Here is a 24,819-nt window from a genome sequence, read left to right on the forward strand (position 1 = left end):
CATAATGGGGCATATTCTTCTATAGAAAGAGCTAGCTTGTCAGGGTTTTAGACCTGTCTGCTTTGCTTTTTGACTGCTCATCTGTATCACAGCAGTTTACTCTCCATGTGAAACAAACACTCTTTCATTTGTTAGTCAAAAATGAAAGGAGTACCCACATCAAACCTGTCCATTACATATAACATGCATAGCACATGAGAAACAATTTTATAATGGATTACTATTTAGACTTTTTTCACCTTTAAGTCAACAAAAAAGTGCTTAAATATGTGAAAATAAAAGGAAAGAGTATTAATAAAGAAAAATTTGAGCAAAATCTCTCTCTGAAAAATTAAATAATGTTGACTACAGGGTAAGATTAAGCCATACTAGCTTTTCTTGACACTCATTCCAATTTCTCTTTGAAATACATATGAATTCACTAAGAAATAGCAAGAAAGAGACAAGATAAAGTTAAGATTTCTGGAAACTGCTATGCATTCCTAGCTTGTAGCCCTAAGAGTTGGATCAAACAGAAAACTGGACCAGTTTCTGTGATTTTCAAAGGCAGACAGAATCTATAACCTTTCCTAAAACCCCCTCCCCCAGTAACATCAGTAATCATTCTGTATCCATTCAGAACTGCACTGTACCATAGAAGGTACAGTTTGCAGGCATAAAATATAATAAGTAGGGCAGAAACAAGATCCATTCTGGGGGCAGTATATATCAAGTATTACAGTTCTTTCATGTTCCCCATCTGGTCAGTTAAATACAGACTGGTTTACATTCATTAGTTTATAAATCCTTCTACTCATTAATATAAGCCAGAGAACCAGGCTGTGAAGACAGCAGACAAGCCCCTCACATTGCAACAAAACCCACACTAGACAGGGTCTGTTCTACTCATCCAGCTTTTTAATATCTGAGATAGGCTTTTTACCAGAATCTTAGTAGATAATAATGCAAGCCAAAGGGAAACTTACTATATTTGTCTGAAATGGTATAAATGGTAAAAGTTGACTTAAGAAATAGGAAAATAATTAAAAATGAAAACGACTGAAAACTTATCAAAGATTTGCTTCCCCAAGAAGCTCTGGGGCTAGATAACTTTATAGATACATTTTTTTCAAGGAAGAAATAAGTTTCTTGCCACATAAACTGTTCCTGAGTAGGAAAAAAAAAGAGTCACCAAATTAATTTTTCAAAACCTAACAAGATAAAATAGTTAACAAGGTAACCTAACAAGAAAGATACCTAACAAGAAAAAAAAACCTCACTTATTAATATTGACTTACAAGTAAAAATAAAATGCTAATGAATGAATGCAATAGTATACTAAAAGAATAAACCACCATAATCAAGTTGGATTTATCTCAGAAAGACAAAGAAGATTTAATATTGGAATACGTATTAAAATAATGTGTTCCAGCACTAGGTTGAATTTTAAAAGAAACCACATGACTATTTCAAGAAATACAAAAGAAAATACTCAATAAAATTCAACATTCATTCTTGAAAATATTTCCTTAAAGAACTAAGAAACTTTAATAACAAGAATATTAATCTCAAACTTACAACCAATATCATCTTAATTGTGAAATATTATAGCAGCATCTCCCAAAATATGTTCTATAGATAACTAGATTCTTTAAGATTTTCCAATGGAAAAGCTTCCACCACAAGATGAATTTGCACATGTTGTTCACATTTGGAGGTTAGTAAAGTACGTTAGCATTGTATATGCTCAGTAAGCCCCACAATTAGAAAAAAAACAGTATCAACAATAACAATCTGCTTAGCTGTTTAACTCATTAGTTCTCAAACTTATTTGAGCATTTCTTTTCTCACTTTCCGTTATTTCACTCCTTAACCCACTTCACTGTGGCTTTTGCCACCCACCCTTCTACTGAAACTCAAGCAAAAGTGACAGGTGGTCTCCTTCTTGCTAAATCCATTAGACTTTTCTTGATTTTCATTCTATTTGCCCAATTGTGTGCTGGTAAGTGTTTAACAACTGGCTCTCCTTGCAGGAAGAACGCTCTGGTTTGTAGTGTTTGCTAATTTCTGTGGTGTAAATACTCCCACGGTGACTGACTTAGGGCCATCAACATGACAGCAGAGTTGGGCAGAGCTGGGGCAGCAGCAGCATATTACATGGTATCCCCACCTCACAGATGCAATCCACACCAACACCTCATCGATGTAAAATAATCAGGAAGCAATGCAGTTGGTGTGGTTACTACCTCTGTTTTTATCATAACTTGTTTCACTGCTCGTATATACAATCTAACTTTTAACAATGGCTGTGGATAACAGTTGGCTCACAAAAATCCTAAAAATTTAACAATTGACTTTCACAAGCCAGTCTGAGCTGGCTCCAGCACCGCCATCTCTGCCTCTGCATCATTTGATATTCTGTGTATCCTCTACTCTTGAAACTGCCTCCTCCCTTTGCTGCCTAGTGACCAGTTACTTTGAATTCTTATCCTAACCCTATGACTACTATGTTAGTCCTTTTTCTTGGTACCTCTTCCTCCTGAGTTCTTCGATCCTATGTGTTCTGCAAGTTCCTTCTTGGCCTCACTCTTACCCATAAACATATCTACTTGCTTACAGCTTCCAAATCTTCATCTCTAACCATGTCTTCTCTCAAGACTTCTAAATCTGTATTTCCAATTTTTTGGGAACACCTCTCCCTGAGTTTCTTCAGGAACCTCAAACTCAACAATTCCTAAGCTGGCTACCCATCTCCTCCCTCTGAAGAATTAAAGACACACAATCCAACACATATTGGACCACTCCTCGCTCCCTGCTAGATGAAAAGGTGTTCTAATCTCTACTCCGGCCTTGCAAAGTACATTCAAGGAAGCTCAGTTCATAACCATAGGCAACACTTCTCACATCCCTTTCCCCCTTCCCTTCGACTTTTTCACACCCCACGCTTTCCGAAGTGTCACCTTCAGCAAAAGCCCTCCCAACTCAACACTTCCTCCATTCTCAGCCCAGTAATGTCATAATCTCTCCTTCTTCTCTTTCCCAGCACTTTATGACACAGGGCAACTTAAATCTCCTCCAGCTTTTCATGTCCAGGCCCTTTCTTCTCATTCTCCAATACTTCAGCACAAAAATCTAGGAACTGACCTTGTAAAATCAACTTTTCTAAGGGTAGGGGAAACGGGTTTTGTGCTGCCAAATGAAAATTCTCTTTGGTGCATTGGGGGAAGGTGAAAGTATATGGAACGCTCCCAAACGACTAATTTTTATCCCATTGAACTAAATACATGGGTCTCCCACTAACCCCGCAAATCGCTGATTGATTCCCTTAGAAGCCAGAGTCAAGATGAGCCAATCACATCCTTCCCTAGATTTTTACAACATGCATACAAAATTGGTTATTAAATTGACGTCTATATCCTGAGGTGGCAAAATAAATGACTTCATTTGAATTAAGAGGAATTTAAGAGAAAGAGAAAAATGAAAATAAAGACTCTCCCAAGGGTGGTCGGTTTTAAGTGACAGTGGAGTTACTGAATTGAATATAAGGTAAAGATTTGGTGATCTAACTTACCTTGTCACAAGTAACCAGAATAAGTACTTTCAAGTTGCTTACCGCTTACATGACACATAAACGGATTTGCAGTGAACCAGAACAACTAAAAGCTTGGATCTAATCCATGGTTACATCTGAATACGGTTACACGTGTGTAGATATAATTGTTAAGTGTGGAATGGTGCTGGTAGTATGGGGTAGAGTGGAATGGTGCTGGTAGTATGGGGTAGAGTTATCTCGTTCTCTGGCAAGTTACATAATGGAAAATTAGACTCTTGCTAAAGTGTGCAAGACAGGGTGGCTGGGTTCAGGCTGCTTGAGTTCAAATCTTAGTTTTATCACCTGGCAGGTTATTTTTACCTCTCTGTGTTTGTTTCTTCATCTGCAAAATAGAGATAATAGTGTATACCTTTTACAGTTTGTTGGAAGAATAAAACGAGATAATGTACATAATGTGCTTAAAATAGAGCCTGATACAGAATAAGTGCTCAGTAAATATTAACTATGACTATCAATTGCTAGGCTACTTTTTCGTGCTTGAGATAATTAAGAAAGAGTCCTTTAGAAGGATGGGTAAATGACAGCTTAGCTGAGGATTTAAACTGTGGAGTAGACTGAAGTGTAAACTGAACTGGAATAAAGCATTCTCTAAGCATGAAATCCTATGGTTACATTTATAAATCAATCATAAACTAAGTTATCCTAATGAGTAATATTACTCCAAAAACTCATGATACCTATTTAGGATTAGGAAGTCGAATGAAACGGTAGATTTGAAATTAAAAAGAAACAATTATGGGGCTTCCCTGGTGGTGCAGTGGTTAAGAATCCGCCTGCCAATGCAGGGAACACGGGTTCGAGCCCTAGTCCAGAAAGATCCCACATGCCGCGGAGCAACTAAACCCGTGCACCACAACTACTAAGCCTGCGCTCTAGAGCCCGTGAGCCACAACTACTGAGCCCGCATGCCACAGCTACTGAAGCCCGCACGCCTAGAGCCCGTGCTCCGCAATGAGAGAAGCCACCGCAATAAGAAGCCCGCTCACTGCAACGAAGCAGCCCCTGCTCGCCGCAATTAGAGAAAGCCTGTGTGCAGCAACGAAGATCCAACGAAGCCAAAAATAAATAAAACCCTGGTGGCGCAGTCGTTGAGGGTCCGCCTGCCGGTGCGAGGGACGCGGGTTCATGCCCCGGTCCAGGAAGATCCCACATGCTGCGGAGTGGCTGGGCCCGTGAGCCATGGCCGCTGAGCCTGCGCGTCCAGAGCCTGTGCTCTGTAGCAGGAGAGGCCACGGCGGTGAGAGGCCCGCGTACCGCAAAAATAAATAATAAATAAATAAAATGAATTTATTTTTTAAAAAAGGCAACAATTATTTGTGGAGCTTCTGATATTTGTTAGCAGTGTTCTAAGCACTGGGGATAATGAACAAAACAGACTAATATTCCAGCTCTTGTGTAACTGTGTAAATAAAGATGTAATAAAAAATATTAGATGGTGTTAAAGGATCCATATGCTATATCTGATATATCTACCATGTGGAAAAAAAGAGGAACTAAGGTTGTTAAAGACAATTAGGAATTATTTCAACAAGCTACTGTGCTTTACCAAAGTTTATGAATTAAGGTCTATTGATGCCCTTCTCCAAAAATGAGGATTAGTGATTCACTAATTTTTTAAAAAATCAGTTGAAATCCAGTTATAAGTGATAATCAATTTTATTTTGTCTCTGAAATAGCAACATAAGCATTTTGCTCATGTTACATTCAGAGTAAAAAATCGCTAATGTACAACATGGTGACTATAGTTGATAACACTGTATTGTATAATCAAAATTTGCTAAGGGAGCAGAACTTAAATGTTCTCACCAAAAAAAAAGAGGGAGACAGAGAGAGAGATTTGCAAGGTGATGGATGTTAATTAGCAAATGGAGGGAAGTCTTTCACATTGCATATGTATTTCAAGCCACCACAATGTATATTTTAAATACAATTTTACGTCAATTATACCTCAATGAAGAAAATAATCCCTACTTCCTTATTTGATTAGTAGATTAAAATACATTTCATTTCCATACTATAGTTAGAGACCAAACCAAAAAAAGAGATATTAGGAATTGGGAAACCGGAAAAGGAAGAGGGCAATCGGAGGGAGAGAAACAGAGGCAGAAAAGGAAGGAAAACAAAGAGACAGAATATGGGAAACACCAAGAATGAAAAAGGGGAAAAAAAGGTGTGAACAAGAGGGAATAAAAACAGAGCTAGAGAAAGAATTGAGGGGCAGAGGGAGGCAGGAGGCAGCAAGGAGGAAGAAGACGGGAGAGGAGAGGCTCCGAAACCAGAGTCAGAGGAAATGACGTTTCCTGTTTTAGCTCAGCGGCTCACTGTGGATACAAGCATCAGAAAGTCATCACTGGTGTTTTAAATACTGTGCAGAAATTAAGAAGCCATCATAATTATTGAGCCAAAAAGTGTTCACATCGGTAATTACATAAGGATGTTGCCTTCAGCAAACTGTTTTTCTCTAAACTCACATTTTCCCTACTTCTGTGCCTGTGCTAATAGTAGTTTCCCATGTGAAATGCTTTGCCCACCATCACCCCACGTTCGATGAACAATATTCAATAAATATTTATTGGGAGTTACCTGGTGGCGCAGTGGTTAAGAATCCGCCTGCCAACGCAGAGGATACGGGTTCGAGCCCTGGTCCGGGAAGATCCCACATGCAGCGGAGCAACTAAGCCTGTGCACCGCAACTACCGAGCCTGTGCTCTAGAGCCCGCGAGCCACAACTACTGAGCCCACGTGCCACAACTACTGAAGCCTGCGCTCCTAGAGCCTGTGCTCCACAACGAGAAGCCACCGCAGTGAGAAGCCCACGCACCACAACGAAGAGTAGCCCCCACTCACTGCAACTAGAGAAAGCCCGCACGCAGCAACGAAGACCCAATGCAGCCAAAAATTAAATTAATTAATTAATTAAAAAAATATATTTATTGAGTACCTACTATATGCCAGGCACTGTTCTAGGAACAGTTTGAAATGTTACATAGATTATAATGAAAAATATCAGCTGTTTCAATAATACACAACGAAAATGAGCTATTTTAACAAAACTGTCTACTAGGCTTGAGGTGAAATGAATTTTTTCTTCTGCAGCTAACGTTTTTCTCCACCAGATACCATTGGCGCTAAACCAGTTCTTATGAAAATCATGTCCCTTATTGAAGTTAAAAGCATTCCAGCATTTCCCCCCAAATATGGTAAGGCTATCACTCCTATAGGAGTCGAGTTCTCTGGATCTTCCCAAGTACAATTAATCTGTGATGATTTTAGCTGCTAAAATGTTGAAGCCTGTAATAACTAAGTGAAATAAGTTGAATAATAAAAGTTATTTGAACTTTCACCCACATCAAAATGGAATCCCAAAGACATTCCCCAAATGGGTAGCCATGCCTGGTCTTGTTCAACCTTGGCGTTACATTGAACAAATGATTTAGAATCACGTCAGCAGCCTGTGATTTACGTAACTCACTTCTGCAGAAATTCACGTTGCTTGTGAAAAACATCATATGGAAGGGAACTTACTCCAAATATGACAACTGGAAATAAATGAACGCTGAGAAGGCATTAGGGAACAGTACTTTCTTTAAAAAGAACTGTGGAACTAACTGCACAGATATGTTTAAAAATCAAATTTGCATTCAAATTTAGGGAAATGTAGTTACCCGTATGATGAAAATGGTCGTACACATTGGTGTTCCAATAAGGTCAATTAAGAAAGAAATAGGAATGTAATCTGCAAAAATGCTGAATCACTACTCTGTACACCTGGAACACACAATATTGTAAATCAACTACACTTTCATTTAAAAAAAGAGAAAGAAATATGTTCTCTAAGTTAATGTTGTAGAACAGGAAATCAGCTTAAAGTTGGAAGGGACTTTATAAGCTCCCTAATTCATTTCTTCTATCAAACAAGACTTCTTAACAGATGGCCGTTCAGATTCTGCATGAATCTCTACTGACAAAAGCACTTACTTCCTCACAAGGCAGCCGTTGGACAACTGTAGTCATTAGAATTCTTTCCTTATCCATTCACCTGTCGATAGACACTTAGGTTGCTTCCATGTCCTGGCTATTGTAAATAGTGCTGGAATGAACACTGTGGTACATGTCTCTTTTTTTCTTTACACTGAGCTCATGTATGCCTCCCTTTAACTTCTAGCAATCCTTCGACAAGGGCTGTCTATGACCCAGGAGCTCCATAAGGGAAGGGACCAGTCTGCCTTGTCACTGCTCTTGTCCGGAGCCAGCACGACACGTGGCACAGAGTAAAGTACCATAAAAATGAGCCATAAACATGAGTAAATGGCTGATGACTGCCCTTATAGGACCCAGTCAGTAAGTCCAGTCCATTTGTCCTTTAGGGGAGTGGAGCTCTACTGGGATGAAGGCATTTGTTTTTTTCAATCTGTTGTGGATACTTTTATAAAATGTAAAACCATGTGCCTAAATGTCATGAGAATATAAACTTTTTTTTCCATTAATGATGTTTTTCATTTCTTTTTTTTTTAATTGAAGTATAGTTGATTTACAGTGCCGTGTTAGTTTCAGGTGTGTACACCTGAAAAGTGATTCAGTTATACATAAATATATTCGTTTTCAGATTCTTTTCCATTATAGGTTATTACAAGATACTGAATATAGTTCCCTGTGCTATATAGTAGGTCCTCATTGGTTATCTATTTTATATACAGTAGTTTGTATCTAGTAATCCCAAAGTCCTAATTTATCCCCCCCTTTCCCCTTTGGTAACCGTAAGTTTGTTTTCTAATATAAACATTTATAAATGCTTATCCTCAAATCTGCACTTACCTCGTGCCAAGTCAGTAACTAGGAGTGTGTGTGGAGCACATCAGTGCCTAAACTGTCCTCAGAGGCCACTCACTGCTTCGCAACATCCCTCTCACTTTCTCTCTCTCTGTTCCGACAGGCCCTCTTCATGTTATGTCCAGATTTTGCGATAGCCTCCTAGCTGCTGGCCCTGCACACTACTGCCAAATTAATCTTCTGATTAAATCATCTCACTCTTCTCCTCAAGACCTGGAATCTCAACACTCCTTACCAGATAAAACCCACACTCCTTTGCCTACATTCCAGACCCACTCTCATCTGACCTGAAATCTACATCTCCAATCACATTTCTCACTCCTCACACAGACACACTACCCACTTCCAATGGGACGATCTCTGCAAAACGACCCCCCAACACACGCTTATTCTACTAGGCCAGGCTCCGTTTTCTTACACTGGAAATTCTTTCCCCCTCCTCTTAGGCCATCGCAAGCCCTGAACTTCTTTTGCCTTTAGGTAAAATTCACATTCTTAAAATTAACTATTTTAAAGTGTGTGATTCAATGATATTTAGTACATTCTTAAAGCTGTGCAACCGTCAACTCTATCAAGTTCAAAAACATTTCTTCACCTCAAAAGGAAATCCTGCACCCATCAGTCACTGCCCCTGCCCCCCACACCCTGGCAACCACCAATTTACTTTCTATCTCTACGGATCTGCCTAGTCTGGGTATTTCATATTAACAGAATTGTACTTGGATTCCTTTCTGTTTCTTTCCCTGTATGTATATATATATATATATATATTTTGTGGTACGCAGGCCTCTCACTGTTGTGGCCTCTCCCGTTCCGGAGCACAGGCTCCGGACACGCAGGCCCAGCAGCCGTGGCTCACGGGCCCAGCCGCTCCGCGGCACGTGAGATATTCCCGGACCTGGGCACGAACCTGTGTCCCCTGCATCGGCAGGTGGACTCTCAACCACTGCGCCACCAGGGAAGCTCTCCCTGTATACTTTTAAAGCCATTTCTCTTAAGGTTACCCTGTCAATCCCTCAGCTTTTGACGTCTAGTCCAACCCCCATATCCTCTACAGGCTTTCCCTGGATTTACCCTCCACTCCACACTGGTCTCGCCATTTTCTGAATTTTCGTAGTGCTTGTTTTCTGCCTTCTTTAGTTTAGTCTTTAATCACATAGTGCTTTGAATTTTTGGTTAACTGCTTCAACGTTACCCCTTTTTGATTCATGTAGATTATAAACTCCTAGTTCTAGGAGCTGTGCTGTCTCCCTTTGTGCCCAGAACCTACTGAAACTGTATGCAACTCACTGTGTCCGGATGTTTATGAATGAGGAGCAAGTTAAGGAAAGTGAAGTCTTGACCATCAGTGAGAGAGAGCTTCAAACCCATGTCAGTTCTTATCCTTCCTTCTATCATGCTCTCCTCCCTGCCATTGTGCTTCTCAGTGTTGTATGTATGGGTACGGGTCACCTCTTTGCTCTGGTAGGAGATGAACAGGTGTGGCTGCAGGAAGATGATGGCAGGGTGCCCAAGGGTGGAGAGGGTGCAAATTCCCTGCCTTGATCTCTTGCTAAGAGACTCCTACCTTCGTTCTACAAGCACAGATGAAGGTCTACTGAGAAAAGCGGGCATGCAGAGATGTCACAAGGCCACATAAAAAAAGGTTCATATATTTGCTTTGCTTTTATATGTACATCAGTTCCTTTGTCTGGTATTTTTGATTTGAAGTGGCTCATAAGTGTGTATCTATCTTGTAAAAGGAGATTAACTGTGAAACAATTATGGTAATACTTGTGATTCATACATGAAATCGCTAAGCATATAATTATTTTATATATTAAAAACAAATGAATAGGTTAAAACTATGTAGTGTTTTATCTAACAATTGCCAAAAAGTTTGAAAGGGAACTGGTTTTATTTTGTGCATGAGTAGTAAGTCGAAGTAACATCTCGTATCACACATCCTTATGAACTTTTCTCCAGCTGTAGTACTAAACAGAATTTGTTACAGTTGCCACTGGAAGCCTCCAAGCAAGAAAATAAAACAGTGCTCTGGCCCTTAGGCCATTTAAAACCTGTTCTTCTGACCAGAACAAGTAAAAGATCCAACCTAGAATGCTGAAGGCTATAATTAACATTTTTTTCCCTTTCATATCCCATTTTGCCCGCTTTAGAAGAGCAAAATGGAAATTTCTTCTGGCATTAATTTCATATCATTATGTGTTACGAAAAATGTTAAATAAAATAGAAATAAACATTTTAGAGAGTAATTTAGGGAATTCCCTAAACATGTAGAAAACAGTAGCACTGAGAATCCCACATTGAAAAAGCACAAAGTTGTCCTCGATATCCAACCAAGTTTAAAGTACTTATAAAGTACTGATAATGTGCCCAAGTCCCCTGTACTGTAGGCTGTGAATTAGGGAAGGTATGCAGGGCATATATATGTAAGTGGAATAAGAAGAATTACAACATTCATTCCTACTCTCTAGGAACTCACAATTTTGTTTACACAGAACTTGCACATAAAACTTATAAGACCTGACAGCAAACAAGCAGCAAATACAATGTGTGATACAGAATCTGGAGTGCATAAAATTACATTTCAGAGTAGATCTGCCTTCTAATTATGTTTTACTTCAGCTAAGATTAAAGTTAGTTTGCATTTTCTGAGTTCAAAAGCTGGTGGCCAGGGTAAATATTTCACACACATGTTGTATGACAAAGGAAATCAACCTGACATTTAAAGCTTAACATGCATAATAAGAACAAAATAATTGTGTATATGCGCTGTATTTTGTGAGGATTGGAGGTCGTTCTAGCAGGCATGGTCAAATACACATGAATTGGGACTTCCCTGGTGGTCCAGTGGTAAAGAATCTGCCTTCCAACGCAGGGGACGTGGGTTTGACCCCTGGTCAGGGAACTAAGATCCCACATGCCGCAGGGCAACTAAGCCCGTGTGCCACGAACTACAGAGCCCACGCGCCCTGGAGCCTGTGCGTCACAACTAGAGAGAGAAAACCTGCACGCCACAACTAGAGAGAAGCCTGCGCACCACAGCAAAGAGCCTGCGCTGCAATGAAAGACCCCGCACGCCTTAGCAAAGAGCTCGCGGACCGTAACTAAGACCTGACACAGCCAAAATAAATAAATAAATATTTTTTAAAAAGGCATCACCATCTGTTGGGGATGGGCAGAATGGCTGCACTTCATTAAAAAACAAAAAAACAAAAAAACAAATACACAGGAATCGTGATATGGCCTAAAGACACAATGATGTCAATACGCTGCGTTCCCATCACTTAATTATTTTCTCAGCTTTCACTGTGTGGTTATTTGCCTGCCTAGTGCTAGCTGCTGGTTCCCCTACCCGGTCTGAAAGGCACCTGTCCCACCATCTATAAGGCCGTGTCACCAGGTGGGCAGATTTTGTTTCCTGTATAAGGATATTTGGTGCTGAAAAGCAAGCAGTCATTTGATAAACGTTTATGGATTTTGAATAAACCATGGTCAAATCTGTAAAATCTGAAGGTTTTGGTTACATCTGCATTGAGATGTACTTTAATAGTCCATGTCTATATATGAAAAAATTCTTTTTAACTTCATATAAATTTCTTCAAAATCTATTTTCCTTATCATTTTTTCCCAAAAGTTTCATGCTGTTCACGATTTCTCTCTAAGTGGTCAGTAATATATTTTCTGCGAATTTAAAAACAACTGAAATGGTAGTCAGACAACTGGACTGTGAATATAGAAGTTGGAAATAGCTATAATACTTAAATTGACCAAAGGATGGTCATTTGAAATAAGATCTGGGTCTCCCTTTACTCAAATATCATATTCCAGATATGTAAAAGTTCTAAATATGCTTTTTTTTTTTTTTTTGCGGTACGCGGGCCTCTTACTGTTGTGGCCTCTCCCATTGCGGAGCACAGGCTCCAGACACGCAGGCTCAGCGGCCATGGCTCACGGGCCCAGCCGCTTTGCAGCATGTGGGATCTTCCCAGACCGGGGCACGAACCCATGTCCCCTGCATCAGCAGGCGGACTCTCAACCACTGCGCCACCAGGGAAGCCCTAAATATGCTTTTAAAGGTAAGTAGCTAACTTTATTTCCCAGGGAAAAAAAGTTGTGTGGTTTTTTATTCACTTTAATGGGATAGTCCCAGTGAAATTTGTTTTACATTTTTGTTAGGTGTAAATAACTTTTTCGTAAATAAAGTTAGGAACTATATTCACTTGGATAGTTAACCACTTAAATATCTCCATTTTGAGAATATTATAAAATAAATAACCCTTCTGCAAAGTGAGTAAGTACCCTATCATTTGGATTTTCAAGAATAGTTAATAGCTTATTAACAAAAGATGCATTCCTACATCTTTTGCTAATAAACTTTACTACTGAGGGAGAAAGTAATATAGTAAATACATTATACATTATGTGTGATACATACTACATACATATAACCTAAAATACGTAATAATAAGAGATTTAGGAAAATATTCAAGGACACAGGTTTTTCCCTACTTCATACATAACTGAAAGACAGCCACCTGGCTCCAGGCTGGCCTGGCAACGCTGCCGGGTCACAAGGCAGGGATTAGGCTATTGCTTACTCTTAGTCACCATCTCGCCCATTAACATCCTTGTTAAATCTAGATAACAATACTCATGAACGTCAGGAGGGATGTACTTGTCTGTCTTGTTCATTGCTTTATCCTCCTTCTCTAAAACAGCTCTCTGCACAAAGTAGGAGCTCAACAGATTTTGGTTGAAGAAGTTAAGTCTTCATTAAAAAGGAGCTTCTTCTCAGATTTGCTCTGGGGGGGGTATCATCGCCAAGTTTGTGTTACCCACAAATTCTGAGAGCCATAAACTGAGTGTTGTTAGCTGAGGTTTGCCTTGGGCGGTATTGAGAATTAAATCATCAGAAATGGTAGGGGCAGGGCGGGGTGGGAGGAGGCGAAAGAAGAGAGAAATATTACTTTAGTATCCCTGATATAAAGTTTCTAAAAAGCTTTTAAAACTTTGTTTTCATTTAGATAAAGACTATTCCAAAGACATCAGACTGATATAAATTTCTCAAAAGAAGTTCCAAAGAAAGTGACAAGAAAAATGTAACCTGTAATCTGGGTCAAAGGCAAAACTACTTAATATTCCCTTTGGGATTTCTAGAACAATGCAACAGAAAAAAGGAAAAATTAATTAATTCAAAGGATATTGCTCTGTGTATGTGTATTGTATACACACACACACACATATATATATTGCTGTGTATGTGTGTGTTTGTGTGTGTGTATGTGTATATATATATATATATATATATATATCTTTTACAGTGTTCACTCAGAGGTCTGACAAGATTTTGGGAAACCTCTACTCATTTGCTATTTTAAAGCTCTTGTTATTTTAAAAATTATGATCACAAATTACATCAAGGTCTCATAATGACCATTTGTAGTAGAAGTTTACCTTCATGTGCTTCTCCATCAGCTATTTATGGTTATAAGTTCAGTATTCTGTCAAGAGTTAGAAGACAAATAACTCTATCCTGAGGTTATTTAATTTTAGGGGGAAAAACCCCATAATAGATATACATATTTTTTAGAAAAAGACTTAAAAGGGGGGGGGAGTTTGAAAATAAAATAGCTCTGGAAACCACTGTTAAAAAAAAGCTTGGTTGTTGGTGTATGCTAAAGATCAAAGAGTGCACAGGCCCAAAGAAATCAACAAAATCAAACCTTATGTATGGCTGAGAAAATTAAGAGGCTGTGACAAAGATGGGATATTTTTTCCACCCAAATACATGCAAGTCCAGCAGAGTACAGAGAAGCCCAATATATGAAGTAAAATTATGTATGAAATAAAACTGGGTATAACAGCAATGAATTCATGTAGTGTCTCACATTATCGTCGATGGCTTTAAAGGAATAAAAAAGCTACAGGGGTTCTCAATGTTTAATTTACTTTTTGCTTGATCTTTACTGATCAGCGTCATAGACATACTTAAAAAAAGCAATAAATGTAGGTTTTTAATTATAGACGTAATTTTATATTACTGGCTAAACTTTGGAAAAGAGAAAAATATAAAAACAAAAAGCCCTCCATACCTCACTTTTTTTTTTTTTTTTTTTGCGGTACGCAGGCCTCTCACTGTTGTGGCCTCTCCCGTTGCGGAGCACAGGCTCCGGATGCGCAGGCTCAGCGACCATGGCTCACGGGCCCAGCCGCTCCGCGGCATGTGGGATCTTCCCGGACCGGGGCACGAACCCGTGTCCCCTGCATCGGCAGGCGGACTCTCAACCACTGCGCCACCAGGGAAGCCCCAATACCTCACTATTTTAATATAACTGTCATAATTTTTGTATAGTCCCTTCCAGACTTTATATATACATGTTTATATAAGGTTGCAATCAATGGTGCACATACATTCTTTATGTTACTTTTTTAAAAATATTTTTCAGGTTTGCTCTAGTTTTCTAATTTGTCATTGATAATTACATAACATTCCACCTAGTGATTACACCATAATCTACTTAACCATTCCCCTGCTGTTGAATAGTTATTTCCAAATATTGGTTCCTATAACAATGTTCGCATGAAGGTCTTTGTGTATGTGGCTTGTCCTATGTCCTACATTTCTTTGGAAAAAAATCTCAGAAGTGAGGGTATAGCAGCGGAGGGTGCAACTGCTTTTTTAGCAGGCGGAACTAAGTGACAGTGACATCAGCTACACATAAGAGTACAAGTTTCTTCAATTCCTGAATTACAGAATTTTAGGATTTAAAAAAAACTGTCATCAACAATCGCTAGGACTGACACATTTTCTACTGTTATTAAACTGGAACTGAAGTTTACAAATCCATATCTTCTAAGTCTGTTTAATGTGGGTCCTCTAGGGCCATATCATCCTCAGAGATTTTATAAAATCCAGTCTTTGAACTTGGAGACTCAGGATTCGTGGCAACCATTCTAAGGTAAGAGGAACCAGTGATGCTTGGACTAAGACGGGAGCCGGGGAGCCTCTACTGACACAAGGTTATTGAAAACAAGTCTGAGCTTCTCTAAGTAATAAAATGCCAAACCAACAGAGGTAATTTTACAGGATGACCTCAAGAGAGTCTATAGGATAGGATAATATGGCAAGGGACTTAACTATAGGCAAAAGTAAGGCCTACTAAAAATAATCCAAATTAACTGCGCAGAGCATTGGGCTCTAGGCTCTCAGATGGGATGCAAGGATCACCTGGAGTGAGAGGTTTCCAAACACTACACATGAGAATCCCCTGAAGGGCTTGTTAAGGGACAGATTACCGGGCCCCATCCCCAGAGACTCTGATTCAGTAGGTCTGGGGTGGGGCCCGAGAATTTGCATTTCTACCAAGTTCCCAGATGACGCTGATGCTGCTGGGCCAAGGACCACACTTTAGATTATTTCTTTATTCTTTTAAAATCATGTATTAAGTGCCTAATAAGTACCATGCTATGTGCTGGAGATACAAAAAGGAATAAAACCAGTTAGTACCTGCTTCAAGAAATTAATACTCTATGTTTTTGTAAACATTGCACTGCTCTAGTCCTAAAAGTCAACAAACTTGGACCTTGTTGAAAACAAAGTTTAAAAATATATTATATTCCCTTTAAATAACGCCAGGGTATTTCTAATTAGTTCCAAATGCTTTAGGAAAACATGTAGTAATCCTACAATGGCAAATGCCTGAGGGTTTTCTTCACTCTTCCGGATTTTACTAACATATGCAAATAATTTGTTACAGTATCTTCTTCATTTATATATATATACCATTCATGTGTTTGTTCTCTTTCATAACTCCATCCACCATATAAAAAAGAGAAAGATTTTCTATAAGTACTTGTCCGTACACAATCTAAACATTGCTTACAAAACCCAGGTAATTATCAACTGACAGAAAAGAACAACATTGAGTACAGTAAGACTTGGGGATTCTCTGATTTAGATTCAGACTTCAGTAACACCGTGGAAAAGTGAATGACGAGTAAGCAATATGCTTAGTCATACCCATGAGGGTGGCCTATACTTGTTAAACACTGCCTATCAGCTGATTCACAGAATTAATGAACTTGTTTTTGAGGTGACTGCTAAGCTTCTATTTCTATCAGATACATGTTGGCTTCCCGTAACTATTTTTGGCAAAAAAAATAAAAGGCAAAATAAACTAGGTATAAAATTTTGTGTGGATCTGCCAAAGTATTAGGCATTATTTGTATGTCTTTGGCATATTGTTTATGACATGATTGAAAGACTCCTCTCATTTCAATCTATTAGAAAGCTACTTTAAAAGTCTGGAAGAACTCATGAAGAGATTACATAATTTGTTTAACGTCACAGAGAAAAGACATAGCAAGAGGTAATATTCAGATATCTAATTACATTAACCAACAACTAACTCCTGGCCTTAAATCTGATAAGATTTCTTGGATAAACTGACATTTAGCAATGACAATTTGTTTTTCTGAAGGAAAAAAATGGTTCAAGGAAGAATTACAATGCATGTTGATTTTTTTTTTTTTCCCCCCCGCACCACACAGGTTGTGGGATTTTAGTTCCCCAGCCAGGGATCAAACCTGGGCCCACTGGCAGTGAGAGCACAGAGTGCTAACCACTGGACCGCCAGGGAATTCTCGTGTGTTGATTTTTAAGAGAAAAACAAATGCATGTGTGGGAGAACATATTCCTTCCTATCACGGCTATTTCAAGTGGCTATTTTCATATTTGGTTTCATGAAGGTTGGTTTATGGAAAACTGGGGACATGAATCACGTTAATTTTATTTTTCCTTCTCCCTATTTTTCCTGATCCCCTCTTTCAAATTCCAAGTGTGTTTACTATTCCTTAAAAGCCTTGTTTGCAGGTAGCAAGCAAACCAGGAGCTAACCTTTCAAATTTTTGCTGAGGATGTCTTAAAGAATTAACCCTGCTGGAAATATTGGCATTTTGCAAGTGGACTCCAAACTTTCAAAGGACACAGATGGTGTTGGCGGCAAAATGAAGGCCAGTGGGGTGGGGTCAAGGTTAAGGAGTTCTTTCCAGCACCTCATCGTTGCCCCTGGCAGTCTGATAGGTATGTTTCCCCATCGCCTTCACTGTAAAGGAATAGTTGTTACTCCTTAAACACGCAGGATAAGAATATCCTCTTTGCATTCACTTTTCCAGATCCTCTCCTGAAGCAACTTATAGAGCCCAAGAGAGAAACAGTGCAAAGTGGCAACTTTAGAATTTGAAGCTGTCCTAAAAGTCTATGATGTCACCGAGGGGCAGGGTAAATTCTTAGAAACCAACCCTTTCATCCAGGTGTCTGTACAGTTACTGTGCAACCCACACACAGATCTCTTACACTCCCACTCAGGGTATTTCCCTACTTTTCTTCCTCCTATCTACCTTCTCCTTATCTGCGGTAAACTGTGCAGACTTCTCACCCCAGGTCTGCGCTAATCTGAACTCTTCCCAGAAGGTCAGGAAATCTGTCTCAGAGAGGCTTATCCACACATCACAATTCTCCTAGATGAGTCCACAAATTAAAGTGCTCCTTAAAAAATCAGTTAAAACTGGCAATGAATTTATTTTCTAAAAACCAGTGAAATGGAAGAAAAATGTTTCTTAAACAAGACACTGAAGTAAACTGAACTAAACTACTACAGGATTGAGTGTAAATCCTCCCTGTAAGGTTTTAAATCTCTATTGCAAATGATTCATGGTACATGAATTGATGACTTCATTTCTTTCCTTTACATCTGAGAAATCACAGTAGAGAAAACAATCTCATTGCAGCCTGTCCCTCCAAAGATTTTCAAGTTGAGAATGGCCTGGTCGCTAGAATAGCTGAAGGTATAGCAATGGCTGTGAGAAAGCCAAACTAGAACGTGAAGAGAGTGGAAATGAGGGCTGCTCCCCACTCCCCACCTGCACAGGGGAAGCCACTGAAAACATGGAACACTCATCTACAAGCACTGGCCTAAGCCTTTCTTTGACCTCTGCTCCCCCATCCTTTGAGTTAGGTCCCCACTTGGGCTCTGTAGCTGCATACTCAGGGAACAGGGTGAGGGGTTCAGGCCTGGAACCAAGGCCCTTACTTGCTTGCAAAGGAGACGATAAAATGGATTACTTAACAATCCATAAGGAGAATTTAAAATTTATTATTTGGATGACGCAGTTAATTATATGCTTTTCCAGTGAGTCCCTACTAGTAAACTGTTGGGTTCCTAGGAGGCAGATTCACTTTTCAAGCCATTAAAAGTCTATTTTTTGGCTGCAGTTTCTTAGAAAGAGCCCCAAGCTTTATGACAAGCACAGCCACTATGTAGTCTTTAAGCTGCGATACTAAAATGTCTTTTGATCTGAGGATCATAGGCCTCACTAAAAAACAAACACACATTAAGTATTTACAGGGTGCACCATAAAAATATGTAAAGAATAGAACTTTATCAAATAAAAGCATAGCCTGCACCTTATAAACGCATTAGACATAGAAACGGACACGAAAGGATATACACTGTGTTTACACAGGACTCACAGAGATATTATCAGTAAAACAAAAATGATTCCTAGGCTGATTTTTGTCTGAAGTCACCAGAGAATAGGAAATACAGTTTTAAGCTGAATAATGATGAAATTTCTCATTTCAGAAACATTTTATAAATCGATCACCACATGGCAAGCATTATCTTCAGTTTATTCTTAACAATAATCTCAAAATTAATACTAGGGTGAACTAAATAGTTGGAAAAGTATTAGCTCAATTAAATTCAGGGCCAAGGTCATATCATTTAAGATACACAGGTTTGCTGATAAAGTCTTAAAGTCATACAAAAAAGAGAGCACAGAACAATAATTGCAATACTTTTCCCATTTCATTGATTAGGAAATGGAGATTTAGAATGGATAAGTGACTTGCCTCACTATAATAATTAAAATGGTTAAAAATGTAAACATTCACATTCTGAATTAAATATTTGCTATTAAAACATAGGTGTGCATTGACTGTTGAAGAAAAATATGAAGAATACATAAACCTGTTTTTTAAAATAAAAAAATAAATTTAAGTATATACTATTATCAGGGATAGCTGTTGTCTTAACATCTCCAAAAGTTTTCCCCAAAATACGGTCTATTTTATTTGAGCTGATTTCCTTTCAAGAACCTACTTAAGTACTGTAGGTAAATAAAAATTAAAACATGACATTTTTATTAAATAAGCTTCAAAAGATATGCCATATAACTCCCCCAAGCCTACCTCTGTATTGTGATACAATACAAACAGTAAACGACAAAGCCGAGGAAGGTTACAAATAATCTTCAATTTGAAAATTTTATCTAGAAGGCTACGAAGCTAACTGAATGTTGATATACTGGGGCTATCTATGCTAGCAAGGTGGTTATTTACAGATCTTACTGTACTTTTGTGGAGTCAAATTAGATCGGTTTCAAAGGACCTTTGTAATAAGCATTTTAAATCGCTGCCCTTTTCGTTGCTTTTAGGCCTTAAGAGAGAAAGGGACAGGGCCTTAAGAGAGGTCAGCTACCCTCATGAGGAGATCTGTTAGGAAAAATAAGAAAAGCAAGTTAGAAATCCACTTTAACAATTTTGAAGGTGTCAGGGGGCATATGTTTACGCCTATAGACTGGTGACATAACAAGTTTTCTCGATTAGTGATTTAAAAAAAAAATCCTCTACAGCTGATATTTATTTAGTGGAATCCTACGAGACCAAAAAGTTCTTCCGGTATATTTGCCACACCTTATGGCATTATTATGTTTCTAAGTTCAAGTGACAGTGAATTGAGCAGAACACCCACAAATTAGAATGACCAACATTTTCTGTCCTACCCATTGGACATATATAAATCCTAGGAAAGAAGAGAAAGTAATAGACCAGGATATATAAAACATTTGTAAAGTATTATTTTAATATTGTTTTCATGAAAGTCTCCCGTTATTAAAAACCATTTCACAATTTGAAAACTAAATGAAATGTATTATTAATACCTGTTTATGCTTCCACAGCTGTGCCACTCACACAGCTTTCGAATACAAAATGATCTTGATAATTAGGGTTAATGGCAAACATCCTTATTTTCAGAGAATTACAGAAGAGAAAAATAAGCATTTGTTTATAGTCATATAACTTACTAAGAGCAATTAGCTGTGATCAGTAATGTATTATTTCTAATGCATAATCCTAAAGTCATACTTTTTTTTCTCTGTATAAATTTTAATACACAGGAACAATACAACTTTAACGTCACAGGGATTTTGGAATTAATATTGTGATTTTTTAAAAACTACAATTTAATGGTTTTTAAAATGTAGTTCTGAAAAATATACAAAGAAACGAACAGTAAGGAAACTAGTCCCTTCAAAGAAAATAGTGTATTTAATTATTAAAAATGCCAATTGCAAAACTATTTTCAAGGTATTCTAAGTTTAATAAAGAATATGACGCTGGTGGATATTTTAGTTTTAATTAAAAAAAGAAATATATCCTTTTAAATTTAAAAGAATGAAAAAAAAAGTGCCCAAAAAACTTAGCCTGGAATTCTCCAAAACTTTGTACTTCACTGATGCCATGTTTTCATAGCAGTTATCATAAAAGCAAGAAACAAACTTTTAAACATGAAAAAGTTCTGATTTAAAAATTAAATCACCAGGTTTTTCCCCCCTTCCACTGATTTGCAAAAGATTGAGCAGTCGGTCACTAATTGATTCTAAGACCTTTGAATTTAAGATATAATCATCGGCAAGTGAAGTGTCAAATATCATTATAATTTAAATAAAGAAGAATGATGAGAAGTACACATTAAGACAAAAATGGATGCTTTTGTAACCAACCTCACTTTTTAGCTAACAGCATTCATCTTACAATTTTGTATATTAAAGAATACTATGGTGCCGTACAAACTTCAGAGTGAATCTGATTGAAAACAGACCACACAAAAATTGTTTTCAAACTTGAAAAAGATCTTTGGAAATATCACTGCAAAAGCTAACTGGTAGCATCTCTGAGTATTTTCTACAGAACTTTCATAGGAGTGGAAGGTATTTCTTTAGAAAGAAGCTGCAATGAGTGTCTATGTCAGTCTCTATTCCAAAAGGGTTTTCTAAATCATCTAGACCATCAGGAGGTCCTGTTTTCAGTCAGCGATTGATCACTTAGCTATGAACAAGAAGACTGCCACCGAATACCTGGGATCTGACAAGAACTGCCCAGCTCCTTCTAAAGGGTGTCAGTCATTGCTCTCTCAATAACTCCAGTTACAATTTGTTTCATGAATGATAAAAAGTTAACAAGAAAATAATGTACTTTAAAATCGAGTTTTTCATACAACTCAGTCATCTTGCCTGGTTTTGTTTTCAGATGATGATCTATACAAATTAATTTTACATTTTGACCCCAATTTTGAAAGGAAAAGAAGAAAACTTCAGCTTCTTCATGACAGACCAGTTTTTTTTTTTTTTTACTTTATGCTTCTTAAAATAATTGACACTATTTTCCCAACCATTATTCTCAGACCCAAGTGAATTAAATTCTCGCGGTAAAACAAGAACACAACAAAATAGTAACGATATAATATCATCACCACGATCATCATGATCATCATCTTGCAAATTTGGGACGCATCACCAACACATTTCAACAAAGTGCAGTTACAGAAGCCGACTCACCTAAGCAATGGGAGTTAAGAATTTAGAAACGCAGCCTTCTGATCACCAGCAGAGGTAAAGGCCCCTTCTTTACCTAACAAGTGACCTTATATAAAACCAGCAGATAGGTTACTCCCAGTTTCTGCCTCCTTACCTCAGGCTCCTCCCCAAATACCGAGACAGAAAGTACCACAAATACACACCCACTTTCCACCCCTTACACGGAGGGACCAGAGACTTCGGTTTAGCTGCCCTACCTCCACCTACCCCAGTCAGGCTCCGAAGAGCAGGAGTCGAGCCTGGCACGTGGAGGAACCAAGGCGCCGGCAGGCCATCTTCCCGACCACTGCGGGGGTGGGAGGGGGCCGCGCTCTCCATCCCCTGCCCTCCGGCAAGCCAGCCCCCATCCCCGGCCCTTCCACTCGGCTCACCGCCAGCAAAGTGCTTAAGGGCACCTAGGCTGGGTGACCCCCAAGTGCGCCCCTAACTTAACTGTCACCACGACCCCGCAATGGTCACTGTCTGGGTGCTGGAGCCGGACTCCGTCGCCGCGGGACGCACCCGCACGGGATCCCGTGCCCGGCCCCGAAGTACCCCGGGAGCAGCTCTCGGACCCTGCGCACTTTCGCCGGGGCTCGAAGACCCAGGTTCTCTCAGACCCCCGGTCAGGCGCGCGCCGAAGGGCCCGTCACGGCCGCGCGGAGCGCACGGGCTTGCGTCGCCGGCGCGGACCGCCGCTCTCCCCCGCGCGCCCGGCGCGCAGCCCGTGCCCTCCGCCGCCTGTGTATTAGCCCTGCGCCGGGACGTCTCCTCAGGGCGCGACCCTCGGCCGGGACCTGTCAGCCCCGGTGCCCTCGGACCACGACCCGTCCGCCCGGGGCCCCTCCGTCCCAGAGCCCGTCGGCCCCTGCCCCCCGGAGCGCGCCTCAGCGCGGGTCCCTCAGGGGCCCCGCGCCCCTCGGCGAACCCCTCCGTCCACGGGCCCTCGCCCGGCGCCGCTGCCCCGACCGCCCCTGGCAGCCCGACCCTGACCTGCGGCGGTAGCCTAGCGGTCCGCTCCGGTGTCCCGGTGGCCGACCCAGCGCCCTAGGCGGCAACGGCTCCGGCTCGGGCTCCGAGTGCGGTCGGCCCCGCCTGCAGCCGCTGAGCCAGGCCGGGCCGGGGGCGGGCGGGGGCGGGGGCGCGGGGCGGGCGTGGCGGGGGGGGCGCTCGAGGGGGAGGGGAGCGGCCGGGGCGCCGCCGCCCCGCGCACAGTAGGACTCCTGCTCGCCGCGCCCACCTTCCCTGGAGCCCCTACTCTGCGCCCGGCCTTGCTTGTTCCTCACAGCCGCCGCTGGGAGGCGACCCAGAAATGGTCCCATTTTCCCTGAGGAGGGACCGGCCGGAGCCCAGGAAGATGCCCACGGTCACGTCGGGGAGAGCCGAGGTGTGGAGTTCCGGAGCTGCCCTCCCTCTCCAGGCCCGCGGGTCTCGCCTTCGCAGTGGTCTGCGGGTGTTTTGTTTTGTTTTTTTCTTTTCCTCAAGTTCTTTTCGATGACATTCTTAAAAAAAAAAAAAAAAGAAAAGAAAGAAGAGCATATTTAGGACCACCTGGTTTTTATCCCATACGCAATGGCGCTGCACACTCTGCTCCCCCCGCTTTCGCATTTGTACTTCCCACTGGTATTCATTATTCACTTAGAGCGACAAAGTTTTAATTGCAAAAATTTAAAGTATTCATTAACCTCTGACAGAATTTTTAAACTTCTTCAGCAGTGTTTTTTACGCTGAGGGACCCGGACACATGGTGCGGGGCTGGGGCGGGACGCGGGGCATGGGAATCTTAAGTTTGCAGTTTGAGGAGCAGTTTGGGGTCGAGCTTCCTCGTGCATGGACCAGGTGGACTCTGGGCAGCTTCATTTCCTGCAGCTCCCTTTATCGTGACCCGTCCAAAGGGGGTTGATAGATGTCCAGCCAGAAAGCCTCCTAGTCTTCTGGACTTGAGGCCTGACTTTCCTTACCTTTTTCCAATCCCATTTACTGAACATCCTGTTCTGGGCCTGGCCGTCCTTGGGGAGCAAAGGTGCATAAAAACTGTGATTTTAAGCAGCTTATCAATTACTTGCCCAGGATTACTTGCTCCAGTCCTTTAGCGTCTTAATTGGTTGGGGATGGCTAGTTCTTTTTCCTCTAGGGCAGCTGGTCCTTGTTTGCAGTTTAAAGTAAAACATTATGAGGATGGTTATCACCTCGGAGAAGGTTCAGAGCTTAATTCAATAGATTCATGCTCTCCACCTGTCCCGTAAAATAGGAAGTTAAGAGCCACAGCTGAATAGGGACTTCAAAGAGGACCACTTTATTTATCACTGAAAAACACCATTTCCTTGCCTGCCGTTTAGGTAGTCAGATTGACACGGCTCAGCATTCTACACTCCAGCATAGAAGTGCTGCATGCATCCCTTCTTTTTTAAAAAAAAATTTATTTATTTATTTATTTTTGGCCACGTTGGTTCTTCATTGCTGCGCGTGGGCTTTCTCTAGTTGCGGTGAGCAGGGGCCACTCTTCCTTGCAATGCGTGAGATTCTCATCGCGGTGGCTTCTCTTGTTGCGGAGCTCGCGCTCTAGGTGCGTGGGCTCAGTAGCTGTGGCTCGCGGGCTCCAGAGTACAGGCTCAGTAGTTGTGGCGCACGGCTTTAGCTGCTCCACGGCATGTGGTATTTTCCCAGACCAGGGCTCAAACCCATGTCCCCTGCAT

The 24,819-nt window shown here is 40.5% G+C and overlaps 1 protein-coding gene across 16 annotated transcripts in view; it reads right to left on the reverse strand.

The window, feature by feature from the left end:
• Positions 1-23,884, reverse strand: part of LOC113613285 (peroxisome proliferator-activated receptor gamma) — a 231,601-nt gene extending 207,717 nt beyond the window's left edge. For 9 of the 16 annotated variants that reach the window (XR_003430157.1, XR_003430156.1, XR_003430158.1 and 6 more), the window contains exon 1: positions 23,117-23,460. Coding sequence is in view for 6 of the 16 variants with exons in the window: in XM_027093889.1 (XP_026949690.1) it covers positions 23,117-23,445 (329 nt within the window). In the remaining 10 variants the exon portion in view is untranslated. Of the gene's footprint in view, positions 1-22,105; positions 22,257-23,116 lie in introns of those variants that run through there. The other 7 variants (XM_027093892.1, XM_027093893.1, XM_027093890.1 and 4 more) reach the window with 6 other exon arrangements.
• Positions 23,885-24,819: the final 935 nt, after the last annotated feature.

The sequence above is a fragment of the Aethalodelphis obliquidens genome, unplaced genomic scaffold (assembly GCF_003676395.1).
Source record: "Aethalodelphis obliquidens isolate GAN/ISIS:26980383/991018 unplaced genomic scaffold, ASM367639v1 scaffold86, whole genome shotgun sequence".
Classification (NCBI taxonomy): domain Eukaryota; kingdom Metazoa; phylum Chordata; class Mammalia; order Artiodactyla; family Delphinidae; genus Aethalodelphis; species Aethalodelphis obliquidens.